This window comes from Oryx dammah, unplaced genomic scaffold (genome assembly GCF_014754425.2).
Source record: "Oryx dammah isolate SB20612 unplaced genomic scaffold, SCBI_Odam_1.1 HiC_scaffold_22, whole genome shotgun sequence".
Lineage (NCBI taxonomy): Eukaryota > Metazoa > Chordata > Mammalia > Artiodactyla > Bovidae > Oryx > Oryx dammah.
In genome coordinates this window covers 5,179,604-5,198,607 of record NW_024070206.1, presented here as the reverse complement: position 1 = coordinate 5,198,607, position 19,004 = coordinate 5,179,604, and the positions used below count along the sequence as shown (strand labels likewise).

General features: G+C 46.3%; 1 protein-coding gene across 1 annotated transcript in view; it reads right to left on the bottom strand.

Annotated features, from left to right (window-relative positions):
* Window positions 1-16,328, bottom strand: part of FECH (ferrochelatase) — a 36,039-nt gene extending 19,711 nt beyond the window's left edge. The window contains exons 1-4 of the mRNA XM_040264317.1: window positions 16,136-16,328; window positions 10,123-10,249; window positions 3,818-3,937; window positions 2,028-2,176 (exon numbers count right to left, since the gene is read on the bottom strand). Of these exons, the coding sequence (XP_040120251.1) occupies window positions 2,028-2,176; window positions 3,818-3,937; window positions 10,123-10,249; window positions 16,136-16,181 (442 nt within the window). The 5' untranslated portion in view covers window positions 16,182-16,328. The remainder of the gene's footprint in view (window positions 1-2,027; window positions 2,177-3,817; window positions 3,938-10,122; window positions 10,250-16,135) is intronic.
* Between the last annotated feature and the right edge of the window lie 2,676 nt (window positions 16,329-19,004).

Here is a 19,004-nt window from a genome sequence, read left to right as displayed (position 1 = left end):
ATGGGCCGCAGAGGCTGGTGACATGCCCTAGGGTCAACACCAGGTGTCTGACAGTGAGCGGACTATTGCTGTTCAGTTGCTAAGCTGTGTCTGACTCCTTGCGAACCCATGGACGGCAGCTCGCCAGGCTCCTCTGTCCTCCACCGTCTCCCAGAGTTTGCTCAAATCATGTCCATTGCGTCAGTGATGCGATCTAACCATCTCATCCTCTGCCACCTTCTCTCTTTGCCTTCAATCTTTCCCCGCATCAGGGTCTAGGACACTGATGATCAGGGAATGGGATGCTGGGGTAAATTCGGGTCATTCAATGGGGCTCTTTCCAGGCCGCCCGGGGAGGTGGAGGCCACCGCTGGCCTGCCTGGCCTGGACAAGCCAGCAGCCTCACCACAGAGAGGGGACAAGGAGGGATGCGTGTGCACTCCTTTTCCAAGGCCGGCAACTCCACTAGGGCCTCTGTGGTGACGGGCAAAGGAAAAATGGTGTCTTCCCAGCACCTTTGTCCACTGAGGGCAGCACAGCAACTGCAGAGCTGGTTCACGCTGGGCCTTTTATTGTGATAAACTGTTAATGACTAGAGAGTGTTCTCTATCAGGTAGGTGGGAGGCGAGGTCAGTCACGTTTCCCTCACTGGACAATTTAAAAGACACACTGTGTCACTTGTGGCTGAACCGTGTCAGCAGTGCCCTGCAGCCACAAGCGAAGGGAGAGAGCAAAGCAGATAGTCAAAGGTGCAACTGAACAATTTTCCAAGTGAGAAGCCCCGCCGAGGGCCAGAGCCCACTGTCCCACGTGTGATGCAAACCCACGGGTTCCAAGAGCAACTCGATGAGATGCTTTTGGTTCTGCCTAGCAGGACTCTCTCCTTGACGGTCACCACTATGTCTCACTCCTGTCCTGATCCTGAACCCTAAACTGCCAGCAATGAACACATTTCATGTGTCCTAAGATGCACATTTTTTAACACCTTGCATTGGTCTACAGCAGACACTGTCTTAAAATTAACTGGCAGAGGTCTAGTCTCCGTGAATTCCATGGACAGAGGAGCCTGGCGGGCTACAGTCCATAGGGTCGAAAAGAGCTGGACATGACTGAAGCGACTCAGCACGCATGCACGTTATGCAAAAACAATGGTGCGTCCTGCAATCAATGGTGTCTTGAACGCAGTTAAATACAGCACTTCGAGTTCCTTCGTGCAGTTAATGTTTCATTGTGTACATTATAATTTGTGTTAGAGGTTCTCAGAGAACAGCCACCAGATGGATGCAACTCTCTTTAGTGCCATGCCCGACGAGGCCTTAAATGACTCACAACAAGGGTGTTGCCAAGAGCTGAAAGCGGTTGCTGAAAGTTGCGTAGAGACTCATGGCTGTAGTGACAGCTGCTGATTCTGCTCTAAAGGCTGATCTAATTAGCCATCCACACAGAACTAATTCACTAAGTCACTCAGTTGTGTATGACTCTTTGTGACCCTCTGGGACTGTAGCCCACCAGGCTCCTCTGTCCATGGGATTCTCCAGGCAAGAATATTGGAGTGGATTGCCATGCCCTCCTCCAGGGAATGTTCCCAACCCAGGGATCGAACCGCCATCTCTTACATCTCTTGCATTGGCAGGCAGGTTCTTTACCACTAGCGCCATCTGGGAAGCAGCAGCCTCAACTGATTTCCCAAAGATTTCCTTCTTCCCAGGACAATGATCTGTGCTTCTTTTTTTTTCACGGTTGGTAGCCTCTTCCTTATAATCCAGCTCAGCACACACCTCCAACTTCCTTTGGAGGCTAATGTTCCAAAACCTTAGTTTTCCATTTGTAACATAAGGAAGTAGTAGAAAAGGTTATACAGCTGAGGACAGAGGATAATGATAACGCCAGAGAACTGAGGTCGGTGGCTAGGCCATCATGTAGGAACCCCCGCAAATCGAGAGCTGCTGGTACCCAGAACTGCATTTGGCATCCAATAATGTTGTGAATTTCATAACTACCCCTTGAAAGAACAACACTAGTGGGACATGAGTTGAGAAATGCCCTACCTGTGTGCGGGGACAGCTCGTCCAGTAGCTTCACCATGCCTTCCCCCTGCTTGGAGGTCCACATCTTGATGGGCGATCCGCCTCCGATCCTGCGGTACTGCTCCTGAATTTTGGGGGTTCGGCGTTTGGCGATGAATGGTCCCAGCTTACTAAATCATTGAACATCGAAATCATTTTATTCCAGCTTAAGCAACCTCAGAAACATTTTCTACTCGATTTAAAACAAACAAAAAAAAAGGCAAAATTTAAGAAGAGCCTAATAAAATCAAGCCTTTAGAAACAGAAGCTCAAGGTCACTGACACCAGCCAGCTCTTTCAACCCAGATTAGAGAGAGAACCTGACGGTCCCCGAGGAGCACCCTCCTCTGCCCCACAAGCGGCTCCGGCAGCAGGAGCCCCACCACCCGTGCAGAGCCTGCGGCTGTGTGCCAGCCACTAACTTAACCCCTCTTGATCCTGCACCTACAAGAACAGGGACAAACAAGACATTTGGCAGTGCACAGCCCTCTTAATTCAAGAAAATGCATATTAATCCCATAATATACTTGCCCACCTGAGCAAAGATGTACGGGCAAGCATGTTCATTGAACACTGAACACAATCCAAGTGTCCATCAGTGAGGCACTGGTTAAATAAATGAAGGTATGACAATACCATGCAGTTCTACACAGTCATGAAAACAGAATGAGCCAGATCTATACCATCTGTTACAGAATAATCTCCAAGAAACATTATTAAGTTTCAAAAAAAAAGTAGCAAATAACATACATGAACCCATTCATATTTATGTAAAAGGCGGGGATTGTGTAGGTGTGTGTATATACTTGGATATCCATGGACTATTTCTGGACCTAATAGCACTTACCTCTGGGGTGGGCTAGTGGAAGGCTAGAGTCCAAGGGGAAAGACCCACCCACTTTTTACTGTAAATACTTTTTTAATTGTTTGCATTTTTGTTATAGGCATGCATAATTTTTTTATTTAAAAACCCTATTTTAAAGAAAAAGCAAAGGGCTGCCCTCGTGGTTTAGTGGTAAATCCCATTGCCAGTGCAGGAGACATGGGTTTAATCCCCAGGCCAGGAAGATCCCACATGCCACAGAGCAACTAAGCCTGTGCGCCACAACTATTGAGCCTGTGCCCTAGAGCCCGGGAGCCGCAACTCCTGAGCCCACATTCCGCACCTCCTGAAGCCCAAGGACCCTGGAGCCTGTGTTCTGCAACGAGAAGCCACCGCAGTGAGAAGCTTGCCTGCCACAACTGGAAACGCTCGCTGCAACTACAGAAAGGCCTGTGCAGCAACAGAGACCCAGAACAGCCAAAAACAAAATTATTCTTAAAAGATAAAGAAAAAGGAGAGAAGGAAGAAGGGAAGAAAGGATGAAAGAAAGGGAAGAAGGACACCAAGAATGCACCTTCACATCGCAAACGAATCATACTCATTGCTTCTCTGAGTGTCAGCCAGTCGTCAAGTACCAGGCACAAATGTATCTCCAAAGACCTTTAAAGGTCCTTCTGCAGTGTGCCCAGACCACCGCGATTTCCAGAGCTCTGGGGAGGAAAGGGCTCAGGGGGAATCCTTACTGACTGGCTTTCTCTCTCCCCTGCAATTCTTCTGATATCATAGCTTTGTCATAGCCAACAGAAAAATAATGCTGCTCCAGCCCTAACCAATATGCACTAAAACCATTTTTTTTTTTTCTTTTGGAAACTACAGAAATGAGATCCAGGGAGGGCAAAATGTAGCGCACAGGTAGTGGATAAAGGACAGGCGTCCACACATATCTTACTTTTGGACCGGGAGTGTCATGAGGTCTTGATCCAAGAAGAGCCTCTGAAGGAAGTCCTGAACTTCTTCGACGGTTTCGGGGCCTCCCATGTTCAGCATCAATATTCCAGTCTTCGGCTTCCTGCGTAAAACAAAAGGTAACAGAGGGTTTGAAGTACTTCTCGTTTTGCTCTAAGGTAGACTCTTGGTTCAGCCGGCAGAGTCTCACCTCGTCTGTCCAATGCAAAGCCAGAAACAGCGGCTGGCAGGTCTCGACACGGCTGTCGCAGTGAACGCAAGGGGCCAGGCCCGGCTCAGACGCTGACCCCCACCTCCTAGCTCCACCCCGGCCGCTGGACGGCCCTGGGCGCCCAGTGTTTCTCTATTAAATTGCCAGCTCTGAACAAAGACCCTGTTCTTTGGGGACTGAGTGTCAAAGTATAAACGTGAAATTGTCCTGAGGCGGAAACTCCTGTTCACAAGATTGCCTCATGACTACACAGGTTACCTGATCTCTCCAGGCTTAAGTCTCCTTGTCTGTAAAACAGAGGGTTCACCAATTACCTCAGGAGGTTACTTGAAGGATTAAGTGGATAATGTGCTTGTCATTTAGCACGAGCCAGCACGTTCGGCAGGTTCCATTCTACACAGCGGAGCCGTGGGCGGCCCTATAACTTTAAACCTCCAGTGAACTACTAGCCAGCTCTCTCTCTAAATAAATGCATCCTTATTTATTCCCTTCTCTTTGGTTAATGATTATATTATTACTGACTTAAGTTATCGCCTGCTACTCCACTTCCCCCTCCAGAGCCTGCCTGAATGCCCTTTCAGGGTCTCCTGCTGTGATGAACTACATTTTTCACTTTCCCCTCACCTCTCCACCCTTCACCTAAAACCCAACTACCTGAGCAACTCCTACGAAACACCGGTCTAAGTTACTCAAGTTGGTTCCGAGCTAAAGAATCAACCATTACTAAATGAACAAAGAGAAACAAAAAAGAAAGTCAAGCAGCTTCTGGGACCTTTTTTAAAAAAGGACTGTGCAAAAATGCAGTATATGCGCAACATTAGGCAACCGTTACAGTGTTGTAATTCCTAAACATTTTCGTCGCCCTCAAAAAACTCTCATACCCGTCACAACTATTCCCCAACCCCCCGGCCCTCACCCCTGGCAACCTCTAATCTACTTACAGATTTGCCTATTCATAGAAACAGAATCATTTCTGGCCTATTGGCCTAAATAATATCATACGTGGTTTTCTGTGTCTGGTTTTCCACTCAGCATAAAATTTGCAAGGTTCATTCACGTTGTAGCGTGAATCAGTACTTCTTTCCTTTTTGTGGCCGAATAATAATATTCCATCATATGGATATCCTCTCCACTCACTCTTGATAAAATGAGAAATAAGCAGCCTCACATTTGTTTAAAATGCCATTATTACAAATGCTGAGGGGTCTACTTTCTCTGTCTCCTAGGCCAAAACCACCTCCAGTTAAAGCAGGGACTGGAGCAATCCTGCTGAGATGGCTCTCGTTTGGAAGATTGCTCGTAAAGGGTTCTAAAGCTAATGACATGATGACGGTTTAATTGCAGTTTTTAAAAAAGTGTCAATCATGTTTGGCAATCATTTTAGGCAATAGAGTGGGTCAAATTTATACAAGTGGAAACTGTTTTCTTGATCGAACACAGGTTAGATGAATGAAGTAGATATCTCAATTCTCGGCCTAAATTTTCAAAATAAGAATCAATCCCTGGGGAAAGGGAAGAGCTGCATTACAACAAAGTCAAGGATTTTCTCATTTAGACCCCACTGTATAGATTAACCAGGGTCACTTTTCCCACCATTTTCTTAGGCCAAGGTTTCTTGACCTTGGCCCTGCTAATGCTGGTAGCTGGGTAACCCTTTGTTATGGGGCTGACTTGTGTATTGTAGGAGGCTGAGTGGCTACTTTGGCCTCCAGTTACTAGATGGTAATAGCACACGCCACACCCCAGCTGTGATAACCAAAAACGTCTCCAGCTATTGCCAAATATGTCCCACGGGACAAAAATATCCACTCCCCACCCTCTGTTCAGAACCAGTATGTTAGAGAAATGGGTTTAATCTCCTTTTACCAAACCAAACAACTACTTTGAAGTTACTGTTCCATAACTTTTCCATACCCTCTGACCAGAAGTCATATCAATGAATTAACAAACCTGTGTTTAGTTTTCTTTTCTTGATACCTGAAAATTCCAGATTCATTATATTGTGAAAGTGTAATATTCCCTTAATCTTCCCACTTAAGCCACTGGTGTTCTCCTGGGATTCTGTCTTTCACCCTCAAAAAGCTGTGACTCACAATAAATTAAGTGCATTTTTCCATGGATTGCTGCCAGTTAACAGATTACTGGTTAAGAGACTTACCTAAGCCACAGAGGGTATCAATGTGCAAACGGGATTTAGAACTGTTTTTCAACTATAACACCTGAGCTCAGAACAAGAGAGGTTTTAAATGGGATGTTACTCTGTCCTGCAAACCCATGTTTTTGCAAACCATGTTGATCTTATACATGAAAGAAACACGATGTGAAAATACCTAAATACACGTGCAGTTAATTCAAAACTGTGCTGTGCATGATGAATGGAGCATTAGGAAGCCCTAGTCTGACACCCTTTATTCCCGAACGTGAAGAGCAAAGCTTTAGTCAAGGGTCAACATCCCCTCTCCCCTCCAGAGACAGCACATCTGAGACCAAGGTCTGATTGGCCAAGTTCCCTTTGTTTGAATGATAAAAGTGTTCATGGCAAACATATTCAAAGTTTCTCATTTGAAAAGTTTGCCACATTCTGCCATTTATATTCTTGACTTCTCAAAATAGAAGGTCTTTCCTTTGAACTGTTAATTGGACAAAACCAAAATTGAAGCTCATTAATTAATAAAGGAACAAAATAATTCTACTCTGCTGTATATAATCAGCATCAAGATAAAAAAAAAAAAATACAAATCCCAGCTCTTCATTAAATCCCCTAGATGTAATTGACCAGAAGATCTATGTGGCCTCTAGAACAGGGTTTGGCAAACTCCAGTCCATCAGCCAAATTTGACCTCATGCTCCCTGACTGCTTTTGTAAATAAAGTTTTATTGGAATAGAGTTTCATTCATTTGTTTACATATCACCAGTGGCTGCTCTCGCATTGTGATGGGAAAGGTGAATAGCAGTAAACAAGACCAAATGGCCCATGAAGCCTGAAAAATCGCTCAGGGCTTTGCAGACAGATTTATACTGTAGTATCGTCCAGTGCAGTCTGAGCACTAAGCAACACAAGGCCTTCATCATATCTGGCATCCGAATGACTCACAAAGACACCAATTCATTGTCATTGTTCAGTTGCTAAGTCATGGCTGACTCTTTGAGACGCCATGGACAGCACTCCAGACTTCCCTGTCCTTCACTAGCTCCTGGAGTTTGCTCAGATTCATGTTTGTTGAATCAGTGATGCCATCCAACCATCTCATCCTTTGCCACCCCCTTCTCCTCCTGCCTTCAATCTTTCCCAGCATCAGGGTCTTTTCCAGTGAGTCGTCTCTTCACATCAAGTGGCCAAAGTATTGGAGCTTCAGCTTCAGCATCAATTCTTCCAACGAATATTCAGGGTTGATTTCCTTTAAGATTGACTGGTTTGATCTCCTTGAAGTCCAAGGGACTTTCACGAGTCTTCTCCAACACAATTAGAAAGCATCAGTTCTTCAGTACTCAGCCTTCTTTATGGTCCAACTCTCACATCCATACAGGACTACTTGAAAATCCATAGCTTTGACTATATGGACCTTTGTCAGCCAAGTGATGTCTCTGCTTCTTAATATGCCATCTAGGTTGGTCACAGCTTTCCTTCTAAGGAGCAAGTGTCTCTTAATTTCATGGCAGCACTCACTTCATTATTTCTCTTTTTTTTAAATGGTGACTTTAAAAAATTAATTTATTTTTGGCTGTACTAGGTCTTTGTTGCTGAGCACAGTCTTTCTCTAGTTGCTGAGGGTGGGGGCTACTCTCCAGCTGGGCTGCGCAGGCTTCTCACTGCGGTTACTTCTCTTGTTGCAGAGCACAGGCTCGAGGCGCTTGGGTCTCATTAGCTGCGGTGCATGGGCTCCGCAGCTGTGGCACACGGGCTTAGTTGCTCCTCAGCATGTGAAATCTTCCCGGACCAGGGACTGAACCTGTGTCCCCTGCATTATCAGGTGGATTCTTAACTACTGGAGCACCAGGGGAGTTCCATCATCTCTTGTATTCAAATACCAGAGATAACCAATGTGCTCTATAACATGAATAAACAAATCATGATTTAAGAAAATACTATTGAGTGAGTGAAAGTCGCTCAGTCATGTCCGACTCTTGGCAACCCCATGGATTGTAGCCTGCCAGGCTCCACTGTCCATGGAATTCTCCAGGCCAGAATACTGGAGTGGGTAGCCATTCCCTTTTCCAAGGGATCTTCCCGACCCAGGGATTGAACCCAGGTCTCCCACATTGCAGGCGGATTCTTTACCAGCTGAGCCACCAGAGAAGCCCAAGAATGCTGGAGTGGGTAGCCGTTCCCTTCTCCAGAGGATTGTCCCAACCTAGGAACCAAACCAAGGTGTCCTGCATTGCAGGCAGTTTCTTTACCAGCTGAGCCACCAGGAAATACTCTTAGGCTATTAAAATAATGTAAACTTTTTATAGTTACGTGACTGTCATACTACTAAACAAAAACAGGAAGCTATAAAAATAATTTATGCAGCATTATCACATTTTGATAAATATATACTGCTGCTGCTGCTGCTAAGTCACTTCAGTCGTGTCCGACTCTGTGTGACCCCATAGATGGCAGCCCGCCAGGCTCCCCCATCCCTGGGATTCTCCAGGCAAGAACACTGGAGTGGGTTGCCATTTCCTTCTCCAGTAAATATTAATAGGTATATGAGTAAATATTAATAGATACAAGTATAGAGACAAAATACTGGGTGGTGAGATTATCAGATTTTTTTTTTCTCCTGTCTGTACTTTCTAAAATGAACTGATTTCTTTTCTAGAAATATGATATAAAGTTACTAGAGTTGGGAGTTTTTTTAGATTTTTTTAATTCAATTTTAATCATTTAATCTTAAGCCTATTTATGTTGTTGACTTTGGCCACTAGGATAACATAGTAAAAAAATTTTCTCCCAGGGTTCCACATCCAATCAGTTCTTCAGGTTACACCAAACCCTAAATATTTAAAGCACTCTGTACTATGGCTGGGGTGAGCAAAGAGGGGCAGGGCGGGCAGAGGAATGGCTTCCTGCTGGGCCCGCCCGCAGGACACAGACAGCGTCTGTGCTTCGGGTCTTCCTCCCCACAAGTGCTCTTTTAGGAGGCCCAGGAGTCAAAAGGAGTTGACCTGGGGCTCCACCCTGGTGCCCAATCCCCAACAAACCTCAGTTCCCTGCAGATGCTCAATCATCACGCCTAGGGTCACACATGACAAAAAGTAACAAACACAAAATAAGACCATTTTATTTTCAAAGCTGTAGGACTCTGGCAGAACAACTGGTCTAGCAGAAAGGTCAGGGAGTTAATGGCTCACAGCTACTTTCTTTCTCTCTTGCCCAGTGTTCAAGTGTGCCCCTCCCATCTGTGTACTCGTCTAAAAAGTGCCCGTTAGTCTTCTAATGCCTCTGTACCAGAGGGAGACTTGAAAACAGCTGAGGCTTCTGATATTGAAAAGGACACTCGGCAGCAATGCCAGGCCTGCTGACGTCCAACCTGCAGACAGCAGAGGTGAGGGAACGTGCTTTGTTCTTTGATAAACGGTAAGTCCTATTATGTTGTCTATAATTATGTTCAATGGGTTTAACAGTTTACTACAGAAATTCATGGTAGATTATTCTTTTTCCTGCACAGGACATGTATTTCATAAGTATAATTAAGTTAGGTTCATAAACACATTTCCAACATAATTTCTGTTACATGACATGTTCCAGAACTAAGTTCCCACCTGATTTGCCGACTGCACACAACTCTGTGTCGTTTAACAAAAGCCCTGTGGGATTTTTATTTGTCAAGCAGATCTCAATGAAGCTAGGCAAAAAAATTTTAATAAAAAAAAATGGAAAAATCTATCAAAATTCAAAACAACGTTTACAGCCTTAATTGGAGGTGAAATCTATAGTTTAACAGCTTTTGAAAGGAGGCCAAGAAAATAACATACTGCTTCTTACATACTGGCTTTTCCCAACACCTCTCCTCCTAGGTAGCTGGTATCCACTGGTGTTTATGTCAGCAAAAAAGGAAATCCTTATTAGTATGTAAAGTCGGACTCATACCTGTTCCCTGGCTGAGCCTGAGGCTTGGGGCTTCTGGCGCGCTGGGCGGTTTCCGTGGTGGCTGCTGCTGTGGCCGCACCCGACTGGCACCTCCATGGCTGACAGGCCCTTGAGCCGCCACACAGCACTGTGACAAAATTAAAGGGGCAGCATGAAATCTAGCTGGAAAGTAATTTCTTTTGAAGAGGCCCTCAGAGCATAATTCCTGGATTTAAAATTTAAAGGGATGCTACAGCAGAGGCGATTTCCCCAGCATTTCTCTGCAGGTGGGTGCAGGCCCTCAAGCCTCATCTGAGGGGATGGGGTGGTGTCCCCTGGGATGTCGTCTCACAGCCACCTGCATGGAACCTTCTTGGAAGCCTCCTCTCCCTGCTTTGGCTGCCAGTTTTCATATGACCCTCCAAGAAAATCACTGCATGTTATGATGGCAGCATGCTACTCATGAAGGTGAGGAGCCGGTAGAAAAGGTTCAGACCACTGATTAAAGGAGTGGCATGCATGCGTGCTAAGTCACTTCAGTCACGTCCAGTTCTTTGCAACCCCATGGACTGTAGCCTGCCAGGCTCCTCTGTCCATGGGAATCTCCAGGCAAGAACACCAGAGTGGGTTGCTGTGCCCTCCTCTGGGAGATCTTCCCAACCCAGGGGTCGAACTTGCGTCTCTTATGTCTCCTGCACTAGCAGGCGGGTTCTTTGCCATTAGCACCACCTGGGAAGCTGGGCCAGTTTTCCACACTGGCATAGATCTCATATCTACCCACGAGCCTTCTCCAATACGGCACTGGGCCTGAGAACCCCAGGATTGAGCCTGGACTCTGACAAGCTGGGAGAATCCCTGTTTCCAAGGGCCAATGCTGGCCCTCCTCCTTCTCCACTCCACTCCACGGGGTATGCCATCTGTACCGCCAAGGACTCGTGGACTTCCAGAGCCCACCCACCATTTCTGACCAGGCTCCCAGTGCCCAGGACCCCAAATTCCCTGACTCCAAAGCCTTACTTCCAGGGTCTGCAAGCCTCTTTGCGGCATCCATCCTCCTGAGGGTGGGCTGTACCAGCAGCATTAGTCATTCTTGACCTGAAGGGTAGCCAGTGGGTGGCTGCTCATGGGGTCAAGAGTGGAACTTGAACATGAACACTGGAGTAGGCACAAGATTCTTCATCATGCCGGCAGGCCGGGCATGAAGAGAGAAGCAGGCAGGTCTGCCCACCAGAGGCAACTTGCTCAAGGCCCTGGCATTTACACGGCAACTGTGAAGAGTTCAAGAGTTCACCCTTCCAGCCATTAGCAAGGTCTATTGTCAGCATAGCAGAACAGAACATAAAACAGTCTGCTAGCTGGCTATATACAGGTCTTGTCCCAGGCACCTTAAGACTTAGTCGTGGGCCTGGAGAATGGAGGAGTGGAGGAGGGCACAGGCCATACCCCGTTTACAGCATGGAGAGAATTCATCCTTAAACAACACGGAGTGAAGTGAAACGGAAGCCACACAGTAGGTACTGAAGCTGGCAGTGCGGGACAGTGGTTACTACTGTGCCCCACGGCATACACATGACTTCCCCACCCCATTCTCAAACCAGCAGGTCTCAAACCAACATGAGAGCAATCTTCTACCCTCCTCCCACTTACGAGCCAAAGGTGTTCTGGTGAGGGACTCGGGCTGTGGACCACCAGGTGGAACTCTCGACAGTTCTGCCACTGACTAGTAACAGAACTGGGACTGGCTTGTAACCTTTCTGACCCTTACTTTCCCACCGAAAAATGACACCCTGCTATCCAAAGCCTCCTGGTAAACATTACAGCAGGTAAGACCAGTGGAGTATTTTGCACAACGCCTGCAGGTGGCGCTAGCGGCAAAGACTCTGCCTGCCAATGCAGGAGCCTTAAAGACACCTGGGTTCGATCCCTGGGTTGGGAAGATCCCCAGGAGAAGGGAATGTCACCCCACCCCAGGATTCTTGCCTGAAAAACCCCACGGGCAGAGGAGCCTAGTGGGCTACAGTCCAGGGGGTCAAAAGAGTCAGACACGACTGAGCATGCATACATATAATTAGTGCCCATATCATTTTCTTTTGTGTCTAGAGCATCGGGGCTACACCTGCTCCATTTTTTTTTTAATTTTAATCACCTGCCATGTCTATAAAACATAGGAGAATGGTATTTCCTGGCCAGTTAGATTTCCAACTATCCAGACTGTGCACACGCTCAGCAGAGCTAATAACATGAGCTTGAGCCAAACAATCTTTAACTCAAAGCAGAAGTGCAAAGACAGAAATGCAACCCCACTCAAATGAAGTCTCAAACCAAGTCCCATCTCCTTGTTTTAGACAAGCCCAATTCTGATCTGCATGATGAGACCTAAGCAGGCTCTCAATCAAGCCACCATGTCCCCAGTTCCTTATACGAATGGGGTTATATCAGATTCTATGGGGTATCAGAATGGAAATTTGGCATTACACAATTTGACTTTTGGTACTATAATAAGATTTCCTCCTGCAAACTTTAAAAGGGGATGGGGTAGGGGTGGGCAAAAAGGGGTGAGAGTCTCCAACCAGTACATTAGTATTTCTTAGAACAATTTGGGAGCTGGGAGCTTTTTGAGCTGCTACCCTATTGCCATGCCCTTAACTTACAAAATTCTCTTCTCTGAGGTGAAACACATTCTCAAAGAAGGGTGATGCTGCTAAAAAAAAAAAAAAAAAAACACGGATCCTTTCTGCTTAGGATATAGGGTTAACACACACCCACTTCTCAAGGACTTCTCTAAAACACTCCTCCCTAGTGGTCCAGTGGTAAAGAATTCCCCTGGCAACCCAGGGGACACAGGTTCCATCCCTGTTCCGGAAGATCCCACACGCCTCGGGGCAACTAAGCCTGTGCACCACGGCTAGAGAGTAGCCCCCACTCACAACTAGAGAAAGCCTACACACAGCAGTGAGCATGCAGCAGAGCCAAGTATCAACCATTAATAATTTAAAAACAAATAAATACAACACTCCTATCTCCAGTGATCTGAAGACTCTACAGAAGCAGTGTGTCTCCTGATGCTGCTGCTACTGCTGCTAGGTCACTTCAGTCGTGTCCGACTCTGTGCGACCCCATAGACGGCAGCCCACCAGGATCCGCCGTCCCTGGGACTTTCCAGGCAAGAGTACTGGAGTGGGGTGCCATCGCCTTCTCCAAGTGTGTCTCCTGCCTAATGATTAGTATTAATCCATCTAAAGGAGTCTAATTATTCAAAGAACACGATGGGACTTTTTCAGCTAACTGCTTGAGAGAAACTCAGAGGCACAGGCAGCATCGTCCAGTGTGGAGAGTGTTCTGAGCTAGCGAGATCCAAGTGGAAATTCCAGACAGGACCAAATGAAGTTATGTGGCAGTACTTGGGCAACTCGCTGAGCTACTCCAAGCCTCACTTTTCCTCATCTGTAAAACAGTGATGAGGCCAAACTTTCAGGGCTCTTGTAATGATTAGGAAAGCTTTTAGAAATCTATATCCAGCCCCAAGAACAGTGCCTGGCACAATGCTGGTAATTAAGCAAGAAAGAAGAACACTCAATAGTAAAGATTGGCCCACCCATTAACTAAGACCAGGTAAGTCTAACCCTACTCTTGGCATGGACAACTGGTCTACCTTTGGAAGGCCTACAGACAATGAAAGCTATAAAACCAAGGGACACGCAGAAGCGAAAATGGTGTAAGAAAACAAAACTTCATCAATTCCTGGACACACCAAATACATGAATCGTTCAAAAGTATACCTGTGACTTAAGATGTTCATGAGTATTAACTGGTCCCCCCAAACCAAATTATTTAATATTTTGGCTGCCTGGGGCTGGTATACGGGAGAGTAGAAAGCAAGGTACATAAGGACCTAACACTGCTCTTTTCTACCACAGAGGAGATGAGGATTATTTTAAAAGGTCCTTATAAATATGTGTACCATTTTAAAAATTAACAGAAATAAGGTTCTATGTTATAACTATTACTAAGCACTTGGGGAGAGGAGGCTTTAAGAAAAGAATTCTTATCTATCTGATATGGAGCCAAAATGTTCTAATGTATTAATTTAAACATTGATATGTATATATTTTCTTATTATTCTAGATTTGTTTTTTTTCTAATTACAAAAGACATATATGCCTAACATAGAAAATCTGGAAAGGAAAAGGCACAGAGAAACAATAATTATTCTATCAACTTTCTAAAATATACATATATACCAGGGAGCTTCTAATTAATTCTGTAATATGCTAAAAACAGAATATAATATTTTGCTTTTCTACTTTGAGAATTCATTTTGAGAAATACTATTCAATTTTTCCTATCCCATATGTTAATCCTTTCATATAAAACAAGATACAGTAGTATGAAAGTGAAAGTGAAAATGTTACTCAGTAGACTCCTTTGAGACCCCATGGACTATATAACCCACCAGGCTCCTCTGTCCATGGGACTCTCCAGGCAAGAGTACTGGAGTGGGCTGGCATCTTCCTGACCCAGGGATTGAACCCAGGTCTCCTGTATTGCAGCAGATTCTTTACCATCTGAGCCACCAGGGAAAATCAGTCTGTAATTCAACTGAACTTCAAATCTATTTCTGCTGTGGCTTCTGAATCCTTCCAGTTAGTTACTTATAACCTGGACAACAAAGCATTTAAAGATCCTCAAATTGTTCTATGACCTCAACTCTAGAGCCTGTCAGACTTTCTTTGCCACTGGAAAAGGTCAATTTAAAGAAAAGACTAATTTGACACTTCTTTCAGCCCTGTTACCGGCACTGGCGCCCTTTTCTTAAAAGATAATGTCTTTCATCTCCCACTGCCCTTACTGACCTGACTGTCATTGGACACTGGGTCCTAACAAAGGCACCTGTAATAACATTTGGAGCTCAGAATGGACTCTCTCCACTCCTCAGTAGGTGCCAGATTGACAAATTAGGGAACTTCTTTTAAAAAAATTAATAAATCAGGTCTGGGTCCAATCACCATTCAAATGCACTAATCAAGCATCTTAGCAGGCGGGCAGCCTTTTATGTAACAGTAATATTTTGAGGGTATCTATGTATCTACTGTGTGCCAGGCCCTGGGCTGCAGCTTTTACCTGTAACCAGCTAATCTTCATGGCAAGCCTATGAGGTATTACCTTCTCTGTGTCTGGCAAATTTCACGCTGGGGTGAATGCCTCACTCCGGAATGGAGGAAGGGGGGAGGCGGCAGGTGGGGTGAGGGGCTGGGTAGAAATCGCGGGAATGCTGCAGAGCCTAGCTAGTGTCCCAGCTAGGTGTGTCTGAACCAGGGTCCAATCCGCTCATCTTTTGGACTCATCCTATGTTCACCTCTGTATCAGAAACCTGTGGTGTTCTCAGTGGGTCTTATTTATTTTCCAAATATCTCTAGGAAATACTAGCCCAGGCTGCCCTGGATTATTTATTCTCCAAATATCTAATTTGGGCTAGAAAACTATTCTCCAAATATCTAATCCTGGGCTAGTATTTTCTAGCCCTGGAGTGGGTCCTGCTGCTAAGGACGAGGGAGCACCGGGGTGCTGCCAGCGGCCAGGGCAGGGCAGCAATGGGCAAAGTGTAATCTCCGCCACCAGGGAGGGAAGCCCAGGGAGGAGACCTCTGCTGATGCTCCTGACAAGGATGCCAACGTTACTGTCTCTGCGGCGGGCCCTTAACGCACTCTGCCTCCCGTGATCACAACCATCCTGCGGCTCTCATTAGTCGTATTTTACAGATGAGATCCAAGGCTGAGAAATTTCAGCCCCTGCTCACGGCCACCCACCTGACCCATTGGGCTCCGGAACCCCTCCTCGCGGCCGCTCAGGGTCCCCGGGTGACCCACGTAGCCCCCCTCTCGCTCCTCCCAGGGGAGGCCCCCTTTCCGAATCCCTTCTCCGCCCCTCTGCGCCCCCCGCCGCCGGTCCGGGACGTTCCCCAGGCTCCGGGGCCTCGGCGTCCGCTGCCCGCTGTCCCCGCCTCGGCGGCGGGGGCTGCCACGGCCCCACTTACGCCGATCGCGGAGCAGGACGCCCGCAGATCGCAGGGCCGCAGCCATGTTTGCGCCGCCTGAAAGCGCTCCCGGGGCGGGCTCGGCCGGGGACCTGGGTTCCTCCGGCAGCAGCACAACCAAGAACCCGCCCCGCCAACCGCCTAGCCGCGCAGCCCAGCACCAACCAGCCACGCCATCCCACCGTGCGGCAACGCCCCGCTCCCGGCTGCGCGCCCTCTCATTGGCTGGACGGTGGGCGTGGCCGGAGGGCGGGCTCGGGCGGAGATACGCCCCTCTGTCCGGCGGTTCCCAAAGCAAAGGCCCCTGCCTGCTGAATTCTAAGTGGTGCGTTCTGAGCTTTAGTGGTGTCCGACCTTTTCTGACCCCATGGACCGTAGCCTACCAGGCTCCTCTGTCCATGGGATTCTCCAGGCAAGAATACTGGAGTGGGTTGCTATGTCCTCCTCCAGGGGATCTTCCTGACCCAGGGATCGAACCCATTTCTCTTACCTCCCCTGCACTGCGAACGGGTTTTTTTTGGGGTGTGTGTGTGTGTGTGTGTGTGTGTGTGTGTGTTAACCACTGGTGCCACCTGGGAAGCCCCAAGAAAGGGCCCAGGACTGTGCTACTGACATCTTCCACCCCAACCACCAAAATGCTGTTCCGGTCACCCTGAAAGAATGGCCCTGGTTGCAAGCACCCATCTAACCAAGGCAGGCACTGCAGGAAAGAACTTTCTTGACATTTCCATTAGTCACATAGGACAATGCTTTTGCCTCAATGCTCCAGTTTTGTTGCCTAGTTGCAGCACAACTGTGCAGATTCTATTTTATTTTGCTTTGAGAAAAGAAATTATTTTATGTCAGACACTCATGACAATTATTAAGTTCCTCTGCAGTATCTCTTTGCAGCAGAGTTTGACAGCTGGGAACCAGAAAGCGTTAAACCTTACGCTGCTAACGTAAGAACATTAGGAAAAGTGAAGTTCAGTCCGGCAACTGCATTTTTTTGGAGGGCTGGGACAGCGAGGTTCGTCAGTATCATGTCTGCTCACCTTTGCAAGGTGACTGCCAGGCCCCAAACCTGCCCACGAAACAGGTGCCCCCCTCATTTCTAGCCCTTCCTCATTCTCACACCTCTGCCCACCCTTCCAGTTCTTACCTTCAGTACATCTCCAAGTACAAGATCAACCTTTGGAACAGAAAGGTGTCATATACCATTTTTCATTCACTGAACAAGTATTGAGCACCTACTGTGTGAAACGGGGAAACAGCAGTGAAGAGAACAAACAAGGGTCTTACATGGGGATTTGGGAAGAGACAGAAAACAATCACAATATGTAGTATTTGGGGTAATGATGAGGGTTAGAAAGAATGAAGGGAGATGAGGGAGGGGGGTCTAGTGTGATTGAAACAGACAGGTCAGAGAAGTCCTCACTGACACTTAGGCAGAGACCTGAAGAAGTAAGGGGGCAAGCCATGTGGAACATTCCAGGAAGATGGAGCCTAGATTGAGTGGAAAACCTGTTTTCTGTAGCTAAAATGTATGCTTTTGATTGAATTAGTTTATTATTAAAGCTGAAGTTGAACGGTTTTATGAAGACCTACAAGACCTTTTAGAACTAACACCCAAAAAAGATGTCCTTTTCATTATAGAGGACTGGAATGCGAAAGGAGGAAGTCAAGAAACACCTTGAGTAACAGGCCACTTTGGCCATGGACTGCGGAATGAAGCAGGGCAAAGACTAATAGAGTTTTGCCAAGAAAATGCACTGGTCATAGCAAACACCCTCTTCCAACAACACAAGAGAAGACTCTACACATGGACATCCTCAGATGGTCAACACTGAAATCAGATTGATTATATTCTTTGCAGCCAAAGATGGAGAAGCTCTATACAGTCAACAAAAACAAGACCAGGAGCTGACTGTGGCTCAGATCATGAACTCCTTATTACCAAATTCAGACTCAAATTGAAGAAAGTAGGGAAAACCGCTAGACCATTCAGGTATGACCTAAATCAAATCCCTTATGATTATACAGTGGAAGTGAGAAATAGATTTAAGGGCCTAGATCTGATAGATAGAGTGCCTGCTGAACTATGGAATGAGGTTCGTGACATTGTACAGGAGACAGGGATCAAGACCATCCCCATGGAAAATAAATGCAAAAAAGCAAAATGGCTGTCTGGGAAGGCCTTACAAATAGCTGTGAAAAGAAGAGAAGTGAAAAGCAAAGAAGAGGAAAGATATAAGCATCTGAATGCAGAGTTCCAAAGAATAGCAAGAAGAGATAAAGCCTTCTTCAGCGATCAATGCAAAGAAATAGAGGAAAACAACAGAATGGGAAAGACTAGATATCTCTTCAAGAAAATTAGAGATACCAAGGGAACATTTCATGCAAAAATGGGCTCAATAAAGGACAGAAATGATCTGGACCTAACAGAAGCAGAAGATATTAAGAAGAGCTGGCAAGAATACACGGAAGAACTGTACAAAAAATATCTTCACGACCCAGATAATCATGATGATGTGATCACTAATCTAGAGCCAGACATCCTGGAATGTGAAGTCAAGTGGGCCTTAGAAAGCATCACTAAGAACAAAGCTAGTGGAGGTCATAGAATTCCAGTTGAGCTGTTTCAAATCCTGAAAGATGATGCAATGAAAGTGCTGCACTCAATATGCCAGCAAATTTGGAAAACTCAGCAGTGGCCACAGGACTGGAAAAGGTCCGTTTTCATTCTAATTCCAAAGAAAGGCAATGCCAAAGAATGCTCAAACTACCACACAATTGCACTCATCTCACATGCTAGTAAAGTAATGCTCAAAATTCTCCAAGCCAGGCTTTAGCAATATGTGAACTGTGAACTTCCTGATGTTCAAGCTGG